Here is a 21,310-nt window from a genome sequence, read left to right as displayed (position 1 = left end):
AGTCCTACTCTGTAACACATGAGATAGCCATGAGTCAGAACTGACTTGGTGGCTGCAGTTTTTTTTTTTTTCCCTTTAGTAAGATAGACACCAGGGGTAAGTAACTATAATACAACCCTGAAAGTGTTTTCAGAGTGTTGTCAATGAGGTACATAAAAGGGTTGTGTTCTTTTTTAGTAGGAGTTCTGTGGTGAACAGTATTCATGCCTGAGAAGGATGGAAAAGGCTTCACTGGGGTAACTTTTGAGTTAGAACTTGAAGGAGGGTAGGGTTAGGAAGAACAGTTTTCCTGCTGAAGTAACATGTGTATGGAAACTCAGAATCAGATATGACTTTGCAACTTCATGCAACTGGACCCAGTCTCCTGCTAGGTGCTATGTTGTTATTGTTAGGTGCCTCTGAGTCGGTTCCAACTCATAGTGACCTCTGTACAACAAAACAAACACTGCTTGGTCCTGCACCACCCTTATAATCATTGATTATCTGAGCCCTTTGTTGCTGCCACTGTGTCAATCCATCTCATTGAGGGTCTTCCTCTTTTTCACCAATCCTCTACTTTTCTAAGCATGATGTCCTTCTCCAGGGATTGGAGCTGTTGCTAAAAGAAACATCAAAGAAGCCAACGTAGGACAACAGTCTTGCCAGATACCTAGCAAAGACAGAACTGTCCTGATGCCATTTAATTTTTATTTTAGATACAGATGAAACATGTCCTGTGTTCACCAAACTGAGCTTTCACAGTGCAGTGGTTGGTACGGGACTGAACGTGAAGCTGATGCTCTACACAAGGAAAAACCCAATCTGCGCACAAGCCATCAACACCACAGTTTTTGGGAACTTGAATGTGACCAAGAAAACCACCTTCATTATACATGGATTCAGGCCAACAGGCTCTCCTCCAGTTTGGATGGGGGACTTAGTAGAAGGTTTGCTCTTTGTAGAAGACATGAATGTGGTTGTTGTAGATTGGAATAGAGGAGCTACGACTGTAATATACACCCACGCCTCTAGCAAAACCAGAAATGTAGCAAAAGTCTTGAAGGAATTTATTGACCAGATGTTGGTAAGAGAGACATTCTCTTAGATGATTCTGGGCCAAACTGAAACTGACCCTGTCACCTTTAGGTTTAAAACCAAGAGGCATCGGCAGTGAGCAGAGTGACCATTTTGCAACTCTGAATAAACCCTGGAGGGTGGGGGATGGAGGGAAGGATTAGAGGTAAGCCTCCTAGGCATGATTGTACAAGTTGGATACTGCACAAGGGCATCCATGGGGGGGGTGCACCATTGCTGTCACAGATATTACAGATTTACATATTTATTGTAATATTTTTTCCAACATACAACACAGTGAAGTGCCTTGAGAAAGGGGCATATTTTTCTGATTCACATAAAGGTATCTTATAGTTAGGGGAGGGTCTATATTGGGGTTTCCTGGTTTCAACACTTAGAGCCCCCTCAACTTCAATAAGTGTTTCTAGAAATGTCAAAAGTTTAGTGACCGGATTGTCTAAAACCGAAATTGCAATACATGGTCTGATAAAAGATTTTTTGAGTGTATATTTTATGTTTTCAGAAGATTCACAAAGCTGAATCGTAAATTTTATTTAGTGATGTACCTCATGAATTGTCCCTTTTATTAAAAAAGAAAAAAAAAGTGATTTGAAATCCGGACCATTTCAGAGAAAGTCTGGCCTGGTGGCCACTATGGCTATGAGTGGCATGATTTTTATATAAGTTTCCTATCTAAGCCACAGCCCTGGGAAACTGAATATTAAAATGACATATGACAGGCTGTCCCAGCAGCCTATGGGCTGTGCGGTCCACCCCACTCCACCTTCCCACCCTCTCTCTTCTGTCCACGGTGACTTCATTAACTGAGCCAGCATGAGGATAAAGGAGCTCATCAAAATGTATTGTTGCTCCATTCCCAGTTTTAAAGATCTCAAAGATTTTTCGGCTTGGTTTCTAGCAGAAGAATGAATGAAGACATTATGGCATAAAGGTTAAGGCACAGGGTGGAGATGTAAAGACTGGGTTTGGAGCCTAGCCTGCTCTTCCTGCTCCCAACTGCCTGGCCTTGGGGCAGATTACTTAAATTCTGAGCCTCAGTGCTTCATCTATAAAACCAGAATATGATATGCTTTGCAGGGGTGTCATGACCGTCAAGTGAGAAATGGATATAAGTCTCTTAGAAATGTTTCTCCAGAGTCAACGGTTAGGAAATTTCTCCAAATGTTGTCAACTCCTTTGTCTCCTCACAGTTTATAATAATGGATCTCTTGAAATTCCAGGTAGAAGGAGGATCTCTTGATGACATTTACATGATTGGAGTAAGTCTAGGAGCCCACATATCTGGGTTTGTTGGAGAAATGTTCAATGGGAAGCTAGGGAGGATTACAGGTAAGCTTCCTGTGAACGGACATGAGGTGGCCCAGCCTGGGCAGGGTGCTCATTGGAAGAGCATTGTGTAGACATTCCAAGGGCTCAGTTTCCAAACCAGTTCTTCCAAGTGTGTCCTCTTACGCAGTGTGTGTCCTCTTACGCAAACAGAAGAGCAGAATAATATTGACCTTGCATTATTATATAATATGTGTAAAAAAACCCCAAAACCAAGCCCATGCTGTCAAGTCTGTTCTGACTGCTGGCAATTCCATGTGTTACAGTATTGAACTTCTCCATAGGGGTTTCTTCGCTTTAATCTTTACAGAAGTAAATCCCCAGGCCTTTCTTTGTGCAGTGCCGCTGTGTAGGTTGAAACCACTCACCTTGAGAGTAGTAGTCTAGCACAAACCACTTGTGCCACCCAGAGACCTGGCACTTTGTAAATTGTGTATCATAGAAAAGATTGGTGATGACTTTATTTTTCTTATAAATTGGAAAACCAGCTCTTTTCCATTGTGGATTTGATCTCTGTGTCCTAAGCAGCCACTCTTCCTCTTTTCATTTAATGTAGGTTAGGTTAGCTCTCACTACATACCTATATACTTCAGTCCCCAGAAATAGCTGGAGTCCCATGACAGGGAAATGAGATGGGAATTTTGATGGCTAGGGCTTACTCTCTGAATATCATCTTGCAAGCCAAAACGGAATGAAAACACTCAGAAACGCAGCAGGTCAAACCCCAAACAAAGGCTCCCTTGCTGGGTCCTCTTGCCTGGTGTTTTAGTAACTTTCCACAGCTACCAAGGAAGGGTTGAGGGAGGCTTTCTCTTCCAGAGCTCGAAGCTCCAAAACCAAGGTTTCCCTTATCTTCTTATTCATCTGCCTTCCTAGGAAAGCAAAGTTCTTTTCAAACATACAATTTATTATTATTGTTATTATTATGCTTTAGAAATGAATGTGTCCTCATGTTTTTAAGGTTTCTTTTTCCCTCATGGGTACAAAAGGACAGATGACTTGAATTTGCCTATGTCCCTTACCTGTTGGAAGTTCATCTTTTAGGTAGGACTTTTTCTGGTGGTATGCTGCAAAGCTGGTGAACTCTCCCAGAAAAAAAGCCTTGATTTGTGGCATTTGCTGATTTCCATGGTATAAATACTCCCCACATGGCTGACAGCTGCCAACCTGACATCAGTGACCATAGAGTTTGGGAAGAGATGAGCACAGAGAACACTTGGTTCTAGTGCCGGTGTTAGTGGGCTCCAACTCACCACAGCCACATTTTATCTACACTCTAATTGTGCTCCTAGGAGTCCAGCAAACCTATTGCTACAACTACTTTGAATGTGAACTGCAATGCATCCTGGTCTCTGACCATGGAAATTCCCTAAGCCAGCCTTTCATTCACTCTGGGCCCACATAATTCTGTTTACTCAGCCAGTAGTGGTCCATGGCCTCTATTTGCTCTCCCCACTGACATCTATGTGTTCTCATCCTCTCTGACCCCCAAGGTCAAGCTCAGCTGTGCCCTAGAGCAGCTTAAGGAAATAGAGCCTGTCCTCGCCCCACTCACTTCCCACTTCCTCATCTGGGTAGGCTTACTAGAATGTGGGGTGGGAATGTGCCCTGTTACCCCAGGACACAATTCTCTTCCGATTCACAAGAAATGGATGGTTCTGCTACTTACCTAGTATTATTTGTTAACTAGGTGCTCGTAAGGGCTGCTTCAAGGAGCTCTGGTGGTGCAGTAGTTAAGGCATTTGGCTGCTAACCAAAAGGTCAGTGATTCAAACCCACTAGCTGCTTAACGGAGAAAGATGAGGCAGTCTGTTCCCATAAAGATTTACAGCTTGGAAACCCTATGGGACAGTTCTACTCTGTCCTATAGGGTTGTCATATGTAAGAATTGACTTGATTGCAGTGGATTTTGTTTTTTTAATGGCTGCTTCACGTCTTTCAACTCCTTTTCTTTCTTCTGCTCTTCCTTCTCCTCTCTCTCTTTAAGCACCTCTCCTGGCTTTACTTCTCACAAGCTTCTTCAACAAAATATCACAGAGAAAGAATGAATTTTAAATTATTTCTGTACCTACTTGATAATACACTATATTTGATTTTCAAACTTAAGTGTGTACAAATCACCCTTGATTCTGGTTACAATGCCTACTTGCTGAATTAGAACCTTTGGGACTGGGGGCTGGCCATCAAGTTTTAACCAGAAGATGCAGATGATCTGAACACTACACTTTGAGAAATGACCTCAGAGCTGTGCTGCCCAATCCAGGTGCCACCAGCCACGTGTGGCTATTGAACACTTGAAATGTGGCCAGTGTAGACTGAGATGTTCTGCAAATGTAAAATATACACTGGAATTCAAGGACTAAGTACAAAAAAAGAGTGTACGGTATCTCACTTTTTAAATATTGATTACATGTTGAAAAGATAATACTTTGGATATACTGGGTTAAATAAAATTATTAAAATTAATTTTTACTGTTTCTTTCAACCTAAAAAACCAAACTCACTGCCGTTGAGTCTGTTCGACTCATAGCGACCCCTTCTTGGGTTTCCAAGGTGGTATCACTACAGAAGTAGATTGCCCAGCCTTCTTTCTGAGGAGTGGCTGGTGGATTTGAACCACCAGCTTTCTGGTTAGCAGTCAAACGTCTTAGGCACTATGCCACCAGAGCTATATATATGCTCTTTAAGTGGCTGCTAGAGAATGTTCAATTACATGTGTGACTCACATTATATTTCTATTGGACAGCACTGCCTTGGAGAATTCATGGTGACCGGGGAATAGGTCAAGGGGCCCCTGAAATCGCATATAAAATGCTGGATATCTGTCCTGTAGAGAGGGCCAGAGGTTTCATCCAATCAAATTCTCAAACCAGTTAATGCTGCAAAAAACCCAAAGACACTATCCAGATACTTTTCTGATGATCTTAAAGCAAGATTCATTTCTCTATTCTGTTTCTATTCTTTAACAATCTTAGAATCTTCTGGATTCAGATTCAGGAATTCTGTTCTAAGTATTCTGAAGTAGGTATTCATTTTACTTCCATTTTACAGATAAGGTTCAGAGAAGTAAAGTAATCTGTCTATAATCACTTAGATTTTTCTAGATTTGGGGGCTCCATGCCACTTGCCACATCTCTCTGACTCCCATGTACTCCACCCACACAGAGTATGCAGCTTTTTAGGGCAGTTGAAATGTCATTTTTTTGGCTGACACTGTAAGCTTATAATTTGCTATGGTTTATCAAATTACTCAGGAGATCATATGTCCAAATTTGCCTGTGACAGTCATGGTTTGTGCCTTTTGTCCTGGTGTGTGATTATTATAGCACCCTTATCACTCTCAAAACTGCTCTGGTTTGGACATTATATACAGTGAATTAATTTATCTGCTACGGATCTGGAGGCTGATGCAAACTGGGGTGCTCATCATTAATTTTCTTAGGTAAGAAGTAGTGCTGTCTTATGTGGAGAGAGAGAAGCTTCTACAGCAAATTCTTTCCAAGGTTTGAGTTTCTCATATTGTGTTGAGAATATCCTGTGGGCTTGGGAGCCTGGGTGCTGATCCAGCTCCTTCCATATCAGTTTCAGTTGGGAGTACACAGAAGAGGAAGAAAGGCTGGGTAATAAAGAGAGAAACCAAACCAAAACCAAATGCACTGCTGTGGAGTCGGATCCAATTCATAGTGACCCCTCCTTGGGTTTCCAAGGCAGTATCTCTACAGAAGTAGATTGCCCAACCTTCCTTCTGAAGAGTGGCTGGTGGGTTTGAACCACCAGCCCTCTGGTTAGCAGTCAAATGCCTTAGGCACCATGCCACCAGAGCTCCCGTAAAGAGAGAAAGAGATAAGGAAAGGAGACAGACAAACAAATGTCCCAAGGAAACAAAGAGCCTTAAACCAACTCCTGGTTCACCTTTCAGAAGTAGATCACTAGACCTTTCTTCCCAGGTGCCTCTGGGCACCCTGTTAGTAGCTGAGCACATTAACTGTACTCCTAAAAAAGCCTTGGGAGAAAAGACATGGAGAGAATGAAGCTAGAACCAGGAAAAATGTGGCAAAGATGCTATATCTTGAATTTTATATATGACACCAGAGGATAGGAGGTATCATCTAATGTGACAATCAAACCTTCTTCACTCTAGTAGGTCTCTACTAAGCAGAACTGTTTTGAGCCCCTGGCTTTTACTTTTATGTTAAGATTTTATTTTGTGATTACGTTAAGATTTTATTTTGTGTTTATAACATCATGGGAGTTGTTCACCTATTTTACAGCTGTTTCATAGTGATGTTGAGGAACACCCAGCTAACATTTCCCTATTCAACACCTGGCCTGACCACTGAGGTTTGCCCACTTCCAGCCAACTTGCCCAACTCAATGCAGTGAAACCAAGATCTCAACAGCCAGAGGTAGCTGTGTTGTGAGGCTGTGTGACACCAGTCATTCATCTGTAAAATGGAAATATTAATAGCTACCCTGCCTTCCTCAGAGGCAATGAGGATCAAATAAGTAGTATTTATGAGTAAAATTTGAAACTGTACAGTACCATGTGGACACAAAGGAGTTTTAATAATAACAAGAAAGAAGGGTTGAATAAAGTTTCTAGATCATCAAAAATGGAATAAAGATAAGTATAGTGTCTGCTTTTTTCTCTTACATGCACCATGTTGTTGTTGTTGTTATGTGCCGTCCAGTCGGACCCGACTCATAGCGACCCCTCCTTGGGTTTCCAAGGCAGTATCACTACAGAAGTAGATTGCCCCATCTTCCTTCTGAGAAGTGGCTGGTGGGTTTGAACTGCCATAGGGGCATTTTTTTTTTCCTGAAGAGCCAATTCCCCCCACCCTCCATACACACACTCCACTTCCCGTTCCCTATTCGTGTATGTACTCCTGTTGTTAAGCTCAGCACAAGGTCTGCTACTCATGTGGTCTACAAGTAGCTCTTAAGGTCACCGTCAGGAAAACCATCTGCACTGTGGGAAAATGCTGCAGGACGGTGGGAAACATCTTGATTTAGCAGGATGGGAACCTCAGCGCTTGCCCAACCGAGGATGGCTTGCAGCCTGTGAGCCAACCTACGGGGAGAGATGAAAAGCCCCGCTGCAGATGACTCACGGCGTGGAGCTGTCAAGCCGACTCTGTTTTCTTTCCAGGTCTCGACCCTGCGGGCCCTTTATTCAACGGGAGACCTCCCCAGGACAGATTAGATCCCAGTGACGCGCAGTTTGTTGACGTCATCCATTCCGACACCGACGGTAACATTCCTGTACTTGTGGGTCAGTGACCCCCCCCAGACTCTTAAAGAGTCTCCCCCGGGGCATCGTCATGTAGGGGCAGATCAAGCTTCTCCAGATTCTGTCTCTTCCTACTGGGGAAGACTCCAGATCCACAGATATGTTGAAGGGAAGTTGGTTTAACGCAGGTACTCAGGGTCTCTCTCTGGGTTGGGGGTTATTTTCCCCATCTGTTCTCATTTTTAAAGTGATCACCTCTCAGTGAAGGGCAGGCCAATGTGCACTCCATATGTCCAAATATTTCCATATGTGGAATTTCATATCTAGGGTTGGGTACATGTGATGGAATTGGAGTAATGTTCAAGGATGAATCTATATAACCAGATGTCTGGAACAAGAGCTGGAGTAGGTCCCAAGGGTGGGCTGAGGGGAAGAGCAGAACACACATTGTTTTTCTGTTACAAATACCTGAAAAACCCTTAACCACCTTAGCTAGGGTAAGCACTCTGGTGTGGTATTTAGCAACTGTTTGTCTTAGAAGAAACGTTTCCTTGTGAAACAGCTGCATTCTTACAGTAAGATGATAAAGTATTACATTACTTAAATGCAGCATCATGATATCATTTTAATGCTTGATAGAAAAGAGCAAATTTTTTGTTTATAGTGAGAAAGTGAACTTAAAAAAAAAAAAAAAAGAGTATAAGCTTTGCAATCAGGCAGTTGTTAGTTGCTGTTGAGTTGGCTCCAACTTACAGTGACCTTATGTATAACAGAATGAAACATTGTCAAGTCCTGTGCCATCTTCATGATCTTTGAAATGTCTGACCCCATTGTTGAGGCTGTAATGTTAATCCATATTTTCAGTGCTTTCAACCTGAGGGGCTCATCTTCAGCACTTTATTGACAGTGTTCTGTTGTGATCCATAAGACGGGAACTCCAGTCCCCAGGTTTTGCTCTTTTTATTGGTGTCATGTTAGTTCCTTCACTCTTCTTCACTCAATATCTTCATCTATAAGTTACTTCATCCGAATTTATTAGTGGCTACTTTGCAGATGTTGTGAGAATTAGAAGTAAGTTATGTGAAGAACCTAGTATCATGCCCATAGACATGTGGGTTCTCAATATATAATAGCTATTATTACCATGATCAAACACATACACATACATTTTTATGTGTGTGTATAAATAATCTTTTTAAATCAAGCATTTAGCTGATTATGTTGGCATTGCATTGTTAAAGAAAATAAGGAGTCATTAAATATATCTATACTTTGTTAGAGTTCTGGTGGTATAGTGGTTAAGGCATTTGCTAACCGAAAGGTCAGTGGTTTAAATTCATCAGTTGCTCCACTGAAGCAAGATGAAGCAGTCTGCTTCCATAATGATTTACTGCCTTGGAAACCCAAGGGGTCATTCTGAGTCAAATTAACTCAATGGCAGTGAATTTGTTTTTTGGTGTACTTTGTTAAGGTGCATTTTCTAGACCTTTTTCCAATCATTTCCATCATGGATCCCAAATTTTAAAAATTTTTCCTATTAAGTAGTTTGAATTTAAGTAAAAATTCATTTTCCCCATTTCTTATTCATTAAAGACTTACTCAAATGCAATTAGAAGTTTAGGAAGAAATCCAACCAAATACAAAGAAACATGTCATTTTATCAGCCTTGCATTGAATGAGTGACCAAAATTCCTTTCAAGTATTTGGAAATATTGGAAATAAATTCCATTATCAGGTTTTTTTCTCCTAATTAGAAACCTTTGCTTCATAGCTGCTAACTAGCAAGGCACATTTGGGCAAGATATTTAAATAGATATAATAGGAACAGTCCACCACTCGTCTGTCAATTTGTCATACTGTAAAAGAGTTGATGCTTTTGAGTTGTGGTGCTGGCAAAGAATGCTGAAAGTACCATGGACTGCTAAAAGAACTAACAGATCTGTTCTGGAGGAAGTGCAGCCGAGATGCTCCTTGGAAGCGAGAATGGCCAGACTTCGTCTCACCTCTTTTGGTCATGTTGTCAGAAGGGACCATTCCTTGGAGAAGGATGTCATGCTTGGTAGGGTGGAGGGTCAACAAAAGAGGGGAAGGCCTTCAATGAGATGGATTGACATGGTGGCTGGCGATGATGGGCTCAAGTATAGCAGGGATCGTGGAGCTGGCGCGGGATCAGGCAGTGTTTCGTTCTGCTGTGCGTGGGGTCGCTATGACTCAGAAACAACTTGATGCCACTTAACAACAACAACAGTGGCTTGTGTGTTGCTGTGATGCTGGAAGCTATGCCACTGGTATTTTAAATACCAGCAGGTTCACCCATGGTGGACAGGTTTCAGTAGAACTTCCAAGATTAAGACAGACTAGGAAGGATGGGGCCATCCGCTTCTGAAAAAATTGGCAACTGAAGACTTTATGAGCAGCAGTGAAACATTGTCTGATGTATTACTGGGAAATTTTATGAAATGAATAGCAGTGAAACATCAATGATGGCTTAAAGCATATCAAGGATTGTGAGGATGGCACCGGACTGGGCAGTGTTTCATTCTGTTTTACATAGGGTCACTATGAGTCAGAGCTGACTCGTTGGTGCCTAACAACAGCCACAACAACAGGAACAATAATAATACAATCTCTGCCCATATCCTGTAGGCAAATAGCTATGAGATATGGAAAATTCAAAGCAGTCTAAAAGCATAATGTATTCTCTTTTAGCACTGGGCTATAAGGAGCCATTAGGAAACATAGACTTCTACCCAAATGGAGGATTGGATCAGCCTGGTTGCCCCAAAACAATATTTGGAGGTAAGTGCAGATACTTTCTATTTTGCAAAGTAGTTGTTTTAAAAAGCATATTTTAAAAATCTGATACTATTCTACATAGAGTAGCTCTTTTTTTTTTAATAAATAAGAAAATTTCCTGATATGACAGAGTGCTATAAATAGAAAATATAAATAAAACATTATCACTCAAATATTTAACTTTTTAAAACCATAACTATATAATTCAGTGCTACTATGGATTACTTATATCTTTTGAAAAAATATATCTTTGGTCTGGAAATTCCACATCTGGGACTCTCTTAGAGAAAAAGTAGAAAATGTGGACAAGAACTAGTATGCAGAGATGTTTGACACAGCATTATTTATAATAGTTATAGTTTTACAAATAATCTATGTACAACAATAGGAAAGTTATAAAATGAACTATGGTGTACCCACACATAAAAGAATAGAATGATTAAGATCATGTTTTCAGAGATTAATGAAAATGCTTATAATATGATGTTAAGTGGAAAAGATGCAAAACGATATAGTATGATTCCAATTTTTTTAAATATACATGTATAAGTTTAGAAAGTAAATGCTCCAAGTAATTATTAGTGGTGATCCATAAATATTTGGCTTCTAGGTAATTTTTGCATCATTATTTCCTATTACTTTGAATTTTCCAAATGAGCATATATTAGTTTATAAAACAAACAAACAAAATAAAAAGTGGGCGGGTTGGGACAGTTAAAAGCCCTTCCATGAACATTCCAGATTCTACATTTCCCACTGCTAAAGAAAGTTAAACAATTATGGACGTACTTCTATAAAAAGATGATCTTGTTACAAAAGGGTAGCTATATATGGAATGATGCATAGATTTGAAAATGATTGAGCTGAAATAGCATAAGTAGGGCCAACCATATTATACCATAGAGGGGGAGTGTTCAAATCCTGTCCCATGTGAAATAGTGTAAGTACATCCAGGAGCAGCCAAAGATAACATGCTTTGCTTATAATGGACATCCCTCTCTTGTATTAACTTCATACTTTCTGCAAGCAATAGTTCCAGGAACAATAAAGCAAAAGTTTGCTGATCAGGTTTTACTCCATGTCAGCCTCATGCTTCTCCTCTCTTGTCCCAGTTTATTCCTCTTTGTCATTTTCTCATCTCTTTTATGGGCACAAGTGGACTGTGGAGGAAGAGGGAAAGTGGTCAGATTCCAGCGCCCAGTGCCTCTCCAAACTACCAATTCACAATCACAGCTCCGTTTTTTCCCCCTTTCCTCTTCAGATCTTTTCTCCATTGATTGCCCATCTTTGCGACTCAGAGATTTTGTGAATGACATCAACATCTGACCCACCAACCTTCTGAGAACCCCTCTGATATTCCTTCTCATTTCCGACTCTTGATAATCACCTCCATGTGTTCTCAGCCTCTTGTCTCACTAGCACATCACATGGTACCTACTAAGAATTAACTTGAGGCTTATGTTTGTCTCCTTTTTGCCTATAGCTTCCAGTGCTATCTCCTATCGTTCATCTCCTCTCACTTCATCCTTCTAGTGGAAACAGAGTCCCTGCAATGTGTTTATCACTTGGCTGCTGTCATGAATTCCCTGTTTTCCCAGACTCTTAGGTCTGTGCCATGACAGCTCCACCTTTGCTTGGGAGCATTGCTGGAGAAGTCATGGAGCTTTGTTGATTGAGTACAAGGTCCAGGCAAACTAACTTCTCCTTGGCCCTCCCTGATGCCAGAAAACCCTTTTGTTCATTTCTTCCAGACTCCCTGTTGTCACTATTCTGTTCCAGATATCTTCCCACCTACAAACCCTCACCCTCAGGGGTGAGCTGGATTTGACTTTTGTACTAAGAGCAAGATTCCACCAGAGGGAGCCAATTTGTCCGACTCGACGGCACATGATAACACCAACAACATCTTAGTTTAGGAGTCCCTCACTAGTGCAAATATTTAATATGCTCAACTGCTAACCGGAAAGTTGGAAGTTTGAGTCTACCCAGAGGCAACTCAAGGAGCTCTGTGGTGTAGTTGTTAAGGCATTTGGCTGCTAACCAAAAGCTCAGTGGTTTAAACCCTCCAGCTGCTCCGTGGAAGAAAGATGAGTCACGTGGAAGAAAGTCTCCTCACATAAAGATTTACAGCCTTAGAAATCCAATGGGGGTCGCTATAAGTTGGAATTGACTCAATGGCAGTTAGTTTGGTTTTGCTTTTGAGAGGCAACTCAGAAGAAAGCCGTGGTGAAAACTCAGCTGTTGAAAACCCTGTGGAGCACAGTTCTACTCTGACACACACGAGGTCACTTGACGGCAACCGGTAAAATATTAGTTCACAAGGTCGGTTTCTATATCCATTTTTCCCTGCTAGACCAGCCTGGAGACATCCCCATCCTTCTTCAAATCAACCTCCTCTGCTCGTCCTCCTTCAAGATCTTCCTCTGCCAAGTACTTCCTGATGTCTTCTTTCCCTGATGCCTTTCCTCTTCACTGACTCATTTCCCTGCCTTAAATGTGCTTGGCTTCAGTTGAAAATTTGTGGGGAATCTCTGATTACTATTGAATTTGTCTGTTCCTAACACTGACAACCTCATCCAAAGAATGTCTTTATTTGTGGCTCCATCTCCTCATTGTCCATCATGCTCACCCTGGCTTCCCTGGTTTCTACTCACCATTTTTCTGAAGGAATTTCTTCCAGTTCACCAGCGTCTCCTCATCACTAAATGGCTGAGCCCAGGGTTTTTCCTCAACCTCAGTCTTCCAGAAGGCTCCCACTTCAGGTTTGATCAAGGCTGCCCTCCTTCTTGAAATTCTTCCCTTCCTTATCTTCTGACATCAGGTGATCTTCTCTGACCAATCTTTCAGTGACTACCCCCACCCCCCTTCTTTGGCTCTCTAAGGGAACTACCCCCTCAGCTGAGTCACAGGTCTTCTGGGTTTTTCTTTACACTCTCTTCTTTCTTAAATATTTTATCTATTTCTCTGATTTCAAATATCCCCCTGAAAATGAGGAGGCAGATATGACACAAATTCAGACCACATATGCACTGAACTTCTTCAAACAGTCCACACTCATTTAGAGGGTCCTCATTCTCACAGTTGCACGCTTTCTTGCAGCTACTGTCCAGTAGCAGGATGTGGTACCTGCTTATCCCAGAGGTCAAGTCAAGAATTTGCAGCCCAGGCAACTCTCTTTTCTCATGTAGTCTTCCTTCCCAGAGGATTAGTGATGGTACATGATTGAGAATAGTTATTTGTGTTTCTCCCTCTAAGTAATAAATTGCTTTAAAAGCATAATAAAGAGAGAAATGAGGTATTAATTAATGATTGTGTTTGTTTTTTTTTTAAATTGTGATAAAGGGTTCTGTATTCCCTCCTGTTCATCCATACCCCAGGGAAAGTTGAGCATTTGGCTCAGGGCACTGCAGGTGGCTGCCAACCTGACAAGCAGACACAGTGTGTGAAGTTAGCCTTGCAAAATTGCACCAGCGGCTTTAAAATCTTTATATACTTCAGGATCACATGGTGGGTTGGGATAAGGTGGGCATTTGTTAAAATGCTGATTCCTGAGCCTCCTCGGATGCACTGAATCACAAATCTGAACTCTGGATTTTAAGAAGCACAGTTAGGATGTAGATGACCTATGATCAGCCACTAGGTGGCAACGAAAGATGCCTCGCCTGCTAAACCAGACCCCAAGGCCGTTAATTAAAGCACATTCGTTCTTGCCACAATCTTAATCTGATTTAATCTTTTCTCTTGCCAGATGCCAGTGTGAGTGCTTAAAAATCTACAAATCAAACCCATTGCCATCAAGCTGATTCCAGTTCATAGCTACCCTATTTGACAGAGTAGACTGCCCCCAAAGGGTTTCCTAGGTTGTAATCTTTACAGAGAGGAGCTCTGGCTGTGCAGTAGTTAAGTGCTTAGCTGCTAACCAAAAGGTGTGCAGTGCAAACCCACCAGCTGCTCCATGGGAGAAAGATGTGACAGTCTGCTTCAGTGAAGATTACAGCCTTGGGACCCTATGAGGAAGTTCTTCTCTGCCCTATAGAGTTTGCTTTAAGTTGGAATCAACTGGAGGACAATGGATTTTTTTTTTTTTTTTTTTAATCTTTCAGCAGACTGCCACATCTTTTCTCCCCCATGGAGAGGCTGATAAGTTCTAATCACCGATCTTTGGGTTAGCAGCCAAGTGCTTAACCATTGCACCACCAGGCTCCTCATGAATCCTTCCAAAAGCAAAAAACAAACTCTCTGCTATCAAGTTGATTCCTACTCATAGAGAACCTCAATAGGTTTCCAAGGCTGTAAATCTTCATGGAAGGAGACTGCCTCATCTTTCTTCCCTGGAGTGCCTGGCACCAGAGCTCCTTTATAAATCCTTAGCTCTGGATTTTTAGAGATATTAAATGGAATCAAGAACATTGAGGTTGTTAGCACTTGAAGCAGTGTCTAGCACTTAATAAACATAAGATAAGTTGTATATGTGTATAAAATACATGATGTAATATTATTAAATGCTTCTACTCTTTAACCTTTCCTTTTACATCCAAGGAATGCAGTATTTTAAATGTGACCACCAGAGATCTGTGTACCTGTACCTTTCTTCCCTGAGAGAGAACTGTACCATCATCACATACCCCTGTGATTCCTACCAGGATTATAGGAATGGCAAGTGTGTCAGCTGTGGCACACCACAAAAGCGGCCCTGTCCCCTTGTGGGTAAGCCCAGCCAGAAATTTCCCCTCTCTTTAACCAAGATCTAATTGGTGGTAGGAATCTCAGCACCAATTTTACTATCTAAAAAGCAGCCTGGAAATTTTGTCTTTTAGAAAAATCTATTCCATCAGCTTTTTCTGGCCAGTTTGTTTTCTGAACTATTCTGGAGTGTCCTAATTATAACGTGGTTAAAAAGCATCCAGAAAGTAGTGCAACCTCCACAGATACTCTATTCTAGTATTAAAAAAGAAGGTTCCAGAAAAGTTTCCAAGCTGAGCCAGGGCATGACACCTTACACAGCCTTCTCCCATGGGGGCAGGAACATGTTCTCCATGACACAATTTCTCTGCTGTGAGTCCATAGTGAGCCCAGTGACCTTTCTGGCAAATGGGCCTTGCAGAGTGATCCCTTTCAGCAAGCCATGACTGTAAGTGCCTTTCTTCCATACTCTGGCTCTTGCCCACCTATGTGGGAGTGAGGTGGGTAATAGATACTGTGGAGGCTGCTTGGATGGCTGCTAAGGGTCAACATAACATTCGAGACGGTAAGGACTTTGAAAAATGGATAATCATGAGAACTTTCCAGTTGTTTCCAAAAGGAAAAACCCAAGTTAACATCAGGGCATGCTATGGAGAAGTGTTTCTTGAACCTGATTGCACAACAGAATTATCTAATTATCTAATACTGATAATTATCTAATTATCTAATACTGGTGCGTGGACCTCACCCAGATCATTAAATCAGAGCCTGACGGCCATTCCCTGGGGGTGAGAACAGAGAAGAGCAAGCAGTCCCACTGGACTGCACTCAACCTTATTTCCTGCTGCCTAGCTATGAAAGAGGACATTAACCTGCTTGGAGACAGAGTACATAGCAAGATCAGGATCTGTACAATTCAGGGACCCAATTGTAGCTCTTCAGGAAAGCGCGTCAAGAATGATGCTGTTTTAGGTACAAAGCTGAATTTTTTAATTTTTTAAATGAATGTATTGCTGGAAAACATCACTACTATTTTTAGCAGTGGTTGTGTGCCACCCCTCGCTTCCCCACCCCTGCAACTGAAAGCCAGTGCTGAGTAATGTAATGTTATTACATGGGAGAAATTGCCATTGTAGGGGCCTTTGGCAGCACCAGCTCTCAGGGTAGATCAGCCAGCAGGATGTGGCGGGTGCTGTAGAGACACCTGCTCTGGTGGTCCTGTTGATCTTTACCATGCGAAAGGGTTGGCAAGGGAGTCAGAGCCAGTGGTCTCCATGGTGGTAGTGGTTGCACTCAAACTCACTATTCTTGCTACTTCCTCAGTTGTGTTTACATTTACATAATACATGTTAACATCATACTTTTCACATTTGTTTTATAGGCTATTATGCTGATAATTGGAGACACTATTCAAGAGACAAAGACCCTCCTACAACTAAAGCATTCTTTGACACAGCTGAGGAGAAACCATACTGCAGTGAGTGGTGAATGTGGTTGTTTGCTTTTGTCCTATCCTTTTACTTTGGGATGGCTGAGTCTCGACTTCCTGGCTACTTCTTGGCAAATGAGGGCCATGGTGAACCATGGGCTTTGGAGCCAGATGGCCCTGGGTTAAATCCTGATTCTATCACATACTAGCTCTGTAACCTTGGTCAAGTCATTTAACCTGAGGATCAGTGTCCTAATTGGTAAACTGAGGATAATAATGCTTATCTCCTGGGTTTTAAGGATTAAAATCCCAGTAAGTCAAACTTGTTAACTTCTCTGGATGGCCACCATAATCACAAAGTTCTTCCAGAACATTGCTTGATCTTAAGAGACGTGAGATTGGAATTAGGAAAAATCAGGTGTTAGCTTCATCTGTGGATCAACTGCAGCTCCACAGCAACCATGACCTTCAACAGACATCGAGAGGTTGGGTATTCCAAATGGGAGCTAAGTGGGTACAGCAGGGTGTTAGATACCCTGGGAAGCCTAAGAATTTGCCTGGGCAGATGTATGTCTACAATCTGATCTTTCTTTTCACTTTTCTTCAGAGCAACCCTTATAGAGGAGGTTACAGGTTACAGGCTTTCTTTCCTCTTTTGCAGCCATGTGTAACATGTAACAGTTCAGAATTTTGGCATCTGGCTGGTCTGCATGGGGCAAGCCCTTGAGCAATAATGGACTGACAAATGACAACACCACCTTGGGCTGCCCTTATTTCTTCATGGGAATGTCATTTCCATGGGCCTCTTTCCCATTCCCTGAAAGCCTAGCCACATAATAGAGAATAAGACTACGATAATGGGTTCCCCATCTTCCCAAAACATCCTTGACTTTAGGGAGCAAAGAGTAGGGAGAAAGAATAGCTCTCGGAACATATCATTCATTCACTAGGAATTTACTGGGTGCCCACAAGGTGTTGGTGCTAAGATTATCTCCCCTTCCTAGTTATTGTTGCAGTATAGTTAGTTTTATCTTTAAAAAAAAAAAAACAAAAACCCACAAGACATTATTCAGGCAATATTTGTATGGCTGTACCTCAGTGAGATGGATTGACACAGTGGCTGCAACAATGGTTTCAAACAATTGTGAGGATGGCACAGGACTGGGCAGGATTTCATTCTGTTGTACGTAGGGTTACTATGAGTCAGAACAACAGCAACCAACATATTTACTACTTTTTTTGTGATAACTCTTGAATTTGGTAAATACAGAAGAGTGTGCTGAGTAGGGATGGTAGAAACTCAGAGCCTGATTGGACTTCCAGGAAGAGAGCCCTGACTTAGTGTGAGGGTCAGGGCAGGCCTCCTGGAGGTAGTGACATTAAATGGAAAGATGAGTTGGCAGAGGGGGTGGAATAAGAATGTTCCAGGCAAGGAAGAAGGCCCAGGAGCAAGACAGAGCTTGGCAGTGCAGAAGTATAGGTGGCACAGCATGACGGGAGGAATGAGGGAGATTACAAAGAAACTGTGGAGGCTCTTGTTGGCCATGGAGAGCCTCCACGTAGCCACCTAGTTGGTTATTCTAAAATGAGCAGAAATTGACATGCATCATTCAGACTCAGAGACCTCAGTTAATAATGTGAAAATACTGATGCAATGGTGATGCCAGAACATGGCAACTGGATACCACTGAACTCTGCTGTCATTCATCACATCTTTACCAAAGAGGAGTCAAGGGAGTTAGAAAATTCTGCCCTGGTTCTTTGTGCAGAAACTAGAGAGGAAGAGGAAAAGAGGCTTGATTATTAGGGAAGTTGAGTTTTTAGGAGTCCTGCTCCCGACTTCCAGGGAGTAGCTGGCAGTCCCTTTCTCTTACTATGTTTTCTCCCTATTTTGCAGTTTATCATTATTTTGTGGATATTATAACTTGGAACAAGAATGCTAGAAGGGGATCTATTACAATTAAATTGAGAGACAAAGCTGGACATACTACAGAATCCAAAATTGATCAGTAAGTTGGGCTGGGATAGTTTGCAGTTGGCCATTTCCCTTTTTACTTAGCAAAATTAAATCCCAAACATATCTATATTATTTTATTTATAGGTCTGTACTACAAAAGGTATGAGGGAACACATTGGTTAGTTGTTTTCCCTGGCTCTTGACCTCCATGCTCTTTAAAAATCGAATTGGGGCAATGGTTTTCTTTCCTTATCTTCTCCCTCCCTTCCTTCTTCCCTGCTTCTGCTCCTTTATTTATTTAAATACTTAATTATAGAAGTCACCCAAGCTTATTGCAAAGGATTTAAACAATAAAGGAATGTGTAACATAAAAGTCCAAGTCCTATCCTCCGTCTACCAATCCCACTCCCAAAGGTACCTATCCCCATATACAGGTAGGTTGGATCAGCCATTGAAAACCCTATGTAGCACAAGTCTACTCTGACACACATGGGGTCACCATAAGGTCAGAATCAACTTGACATCAACTAACAACAGGATCTATGTGTGCAGTGCATTACTTCAGTCACATTTACAAACCAGTCACCACCAGTGGTAGAAACATGGAACAAAGGAAATAATTGTTCTGGTAAATGATAAGATTATGGGTATTTTTCTCTTTTTTTGCAAGGTAAACTTAACATTTTAGCATTATATTTATCATTTCAGATAAGGAAAATTATATTGGAGCCTGTAACTGAGTTTATCCAACCTCACCAAACTATGGGTATAGATGGGGTCACATTCAAGATTATTATCTGCCTGGTGACTTTTTCCACCTTTTTACTTTCATTTTCCCTGTATCCATGTTTTTACTAACTGTGTTTTTTAATATATGTTTTTAAAACTTTTAAAAAATTGTGACATCATTCACATAAACAAAAAAACCCAAACTCACTGATGTCAAGTGGATTCAACTCATAGCTGACCCCTCCTTGGGTTTCCGAGGCAGTATCACTATGGAAGTAGATTGCCCAATCTTCCTTCCGAGGAGTGGCTGGTGGATTGAACCACCAGCCTTCTGGTTAGCAGTCAAATGCTTTAGGTACTGTGCCACCAGATACTACCCTTTAAAAATGTACAATTCAGTGGGTTTTAGTATTCATAAGATTGTACAATCGTTATTGTTGTTGTATGCCATCCAGTCAATTCTGACTCACAGTGTCCGTAAAGGATAGAGTAGAACCTCCTCATAAGATCTCCTAGGCTGTAATCTTTATGGCAGCAAATTGCCAGGTGTTTGTTTCTCTTGTGGAGCCACTGTGTGGGTTTGAACCACCAACCTTTCAGTTAGCAGCTGAATGCTTAACCACTGCATCACCAGGGTTCCTTTTTCACAGTCATCACCATTATCTAATTCTAGAACATTTTTATTACCCCACAAAAGAAACCCCATATCCATCAGTAGTAATCCCCTATTCCTACTTCCCTCTATACCCTGGCAACTACTAATCTACTTTTATTCTCTATGAATTTGCCTATTCTGGATATTTCATATAAATGGAATCACACAACATGTAGGCTTTGGTGTGACTTCTTTCACTTCGCATACTGTTTTCAAGATTCATTCATATTATCGCATGTATCAGTACTTGATTCCTTTTTATGGCTGAATAATTTTCCATTTATGTTTATAACACATCTTATTTATCTGTTCATCAGTTTATGGACATCTGCACTGTTCCACCTTTTTGGCTATTATGAATAATGCCGCTATGAACATTCATGTAAAAGTTTTTGTGTGGATATATATTTTCAGTTCAATTGGGTATATGCCTAGGAATGGTAGGTAACTCTATGTTTAACATCTTGAGGAAATGCCAAACTATTTTCCAAAACATTTGTACCACTTTACATTCCCACCATTTTATATTACCACCAGCAATGTATGTTGGTTCCAATTTCTGCACATGCTTGCCAACACTTGTTACTGTTTGTCTTTCTTATTATAGTCATCCTAGTGAGTATGAAGGGATATGTCATTGTTTTTATTTGTGATTCTCTAATGACTAATGACTTGGAAGGAAGGTTGGGCAATCCTACTTCCGTAGTGATACTGCCTCGGAAACCCAAGGAGGGGTCGCTATGAGTTGGGGCCGACTCGACGGCACATAACAACAACAACAACAATGACTAATGATGTTGTGCATTTTTCATGTGTTTATTGGCCATTTATATATGTATTTTGGAAAAATATACATTCAGATTTCTTGTCCATTTTTTAATTGGATTATTTATCTTTGTAAAAAAATTTATTTATTTTGTTGTTGTTGAGAATGTACACAAAACATATACCAATTTAACAGTTTCTACATGTACAATTCAATGACAGTTCTTTGAGTTGTGCAACCATTCTTACTTTGAGTTGTCCCCCCTCCATTAGCATAAACTCACTGTCCCCTAATGTTTCTATCCAATCTTTCGAGTTGCTGTTGTCAATTTGATCCCATACAGATCATTCTTAAAAGGGCATAATGCTCAAGGCAGACCTTTTTTACTAGTTAAGCTAAGTTATTTAAGGTTTCAAGATTATCTCAAAGCAGTAGGTTTAGGGGTTCACCCAGTCTCTATGTCTCCAGAAAGCCTTGAGTCTATGAGAATTTGAAATTATTTTCTGCATTATCCCACTTTTGATCAAGATTCTTCTACAGAATCTTTAATCAGAATATTCAGTAATGTGCTAAAGAATAATGTAGAATCTGCAAAACACCGCATAACGTGGATGAACTTGGAGGACATTATGCTGCGTGAAATAAGTCAATCACAAAAGGAC

General features: G+C 41.1%; 1 protein-coding gene across 1 annotated transcript in view; it reads left to right on the top strand.

Moving 5' to 3' along the window:
* The first annotated feature begins 703 nt into the window (after positions 1–703).
* Positions 704–21,310, top strand: part of LIPH (lipase H) — a 34,652-nt gene continuing 14,045 nt past the window's right edge. Inside the window, exons 1-7 of the mRNA XM_007936031.2 lie at positions 704–1,063; positions 2,295–2,403; positions 7,553–7,654; positions 10,343–10,432; positions 14,969–15,136; positions 16,494–16,589; positions 18,439–18,550. Coding sequence (XP_007934222.2) covers positions 776–1,063; positions 2,295–2,403; positions 7,553–7,654; positions 10,343–10,432; positions 14,969–15,136; positions 16,494–16,589; positions 18,439–18,550 — 965 coding nt within the window. The 5' untranslated portion in view covers positions 704–775. The remainder of the gene's footprint in view (positions 1,064–2,294; positions 2,404–7,552; positions 7,655–10,342; positions 10,433–14,968; positions 15,137–16,493; positions 16,590–18,438; positions 18,551–21,310) is intronic.

The sequence above is a fragment of the Orycteropus afer genome, unplaced genomic scaffold, assembly GCF_000298275.1.
Source record: "Orycteropus afer afer isolate SDZICR_OR568_19922 unplaced genomic scaffold, OryAfe1.0 scaffold00032, whole genome shotgun sequence".
Lineage (NCBI taxonomy): Eukaryota > Metazoa > Chordata > Mammalia > Tubulidentata > Orycteropodidae > Orycteropus > Orycteropus afer.
This window is presented reverse-complemented; position numbering and strand designations above follow the sequence as displayed.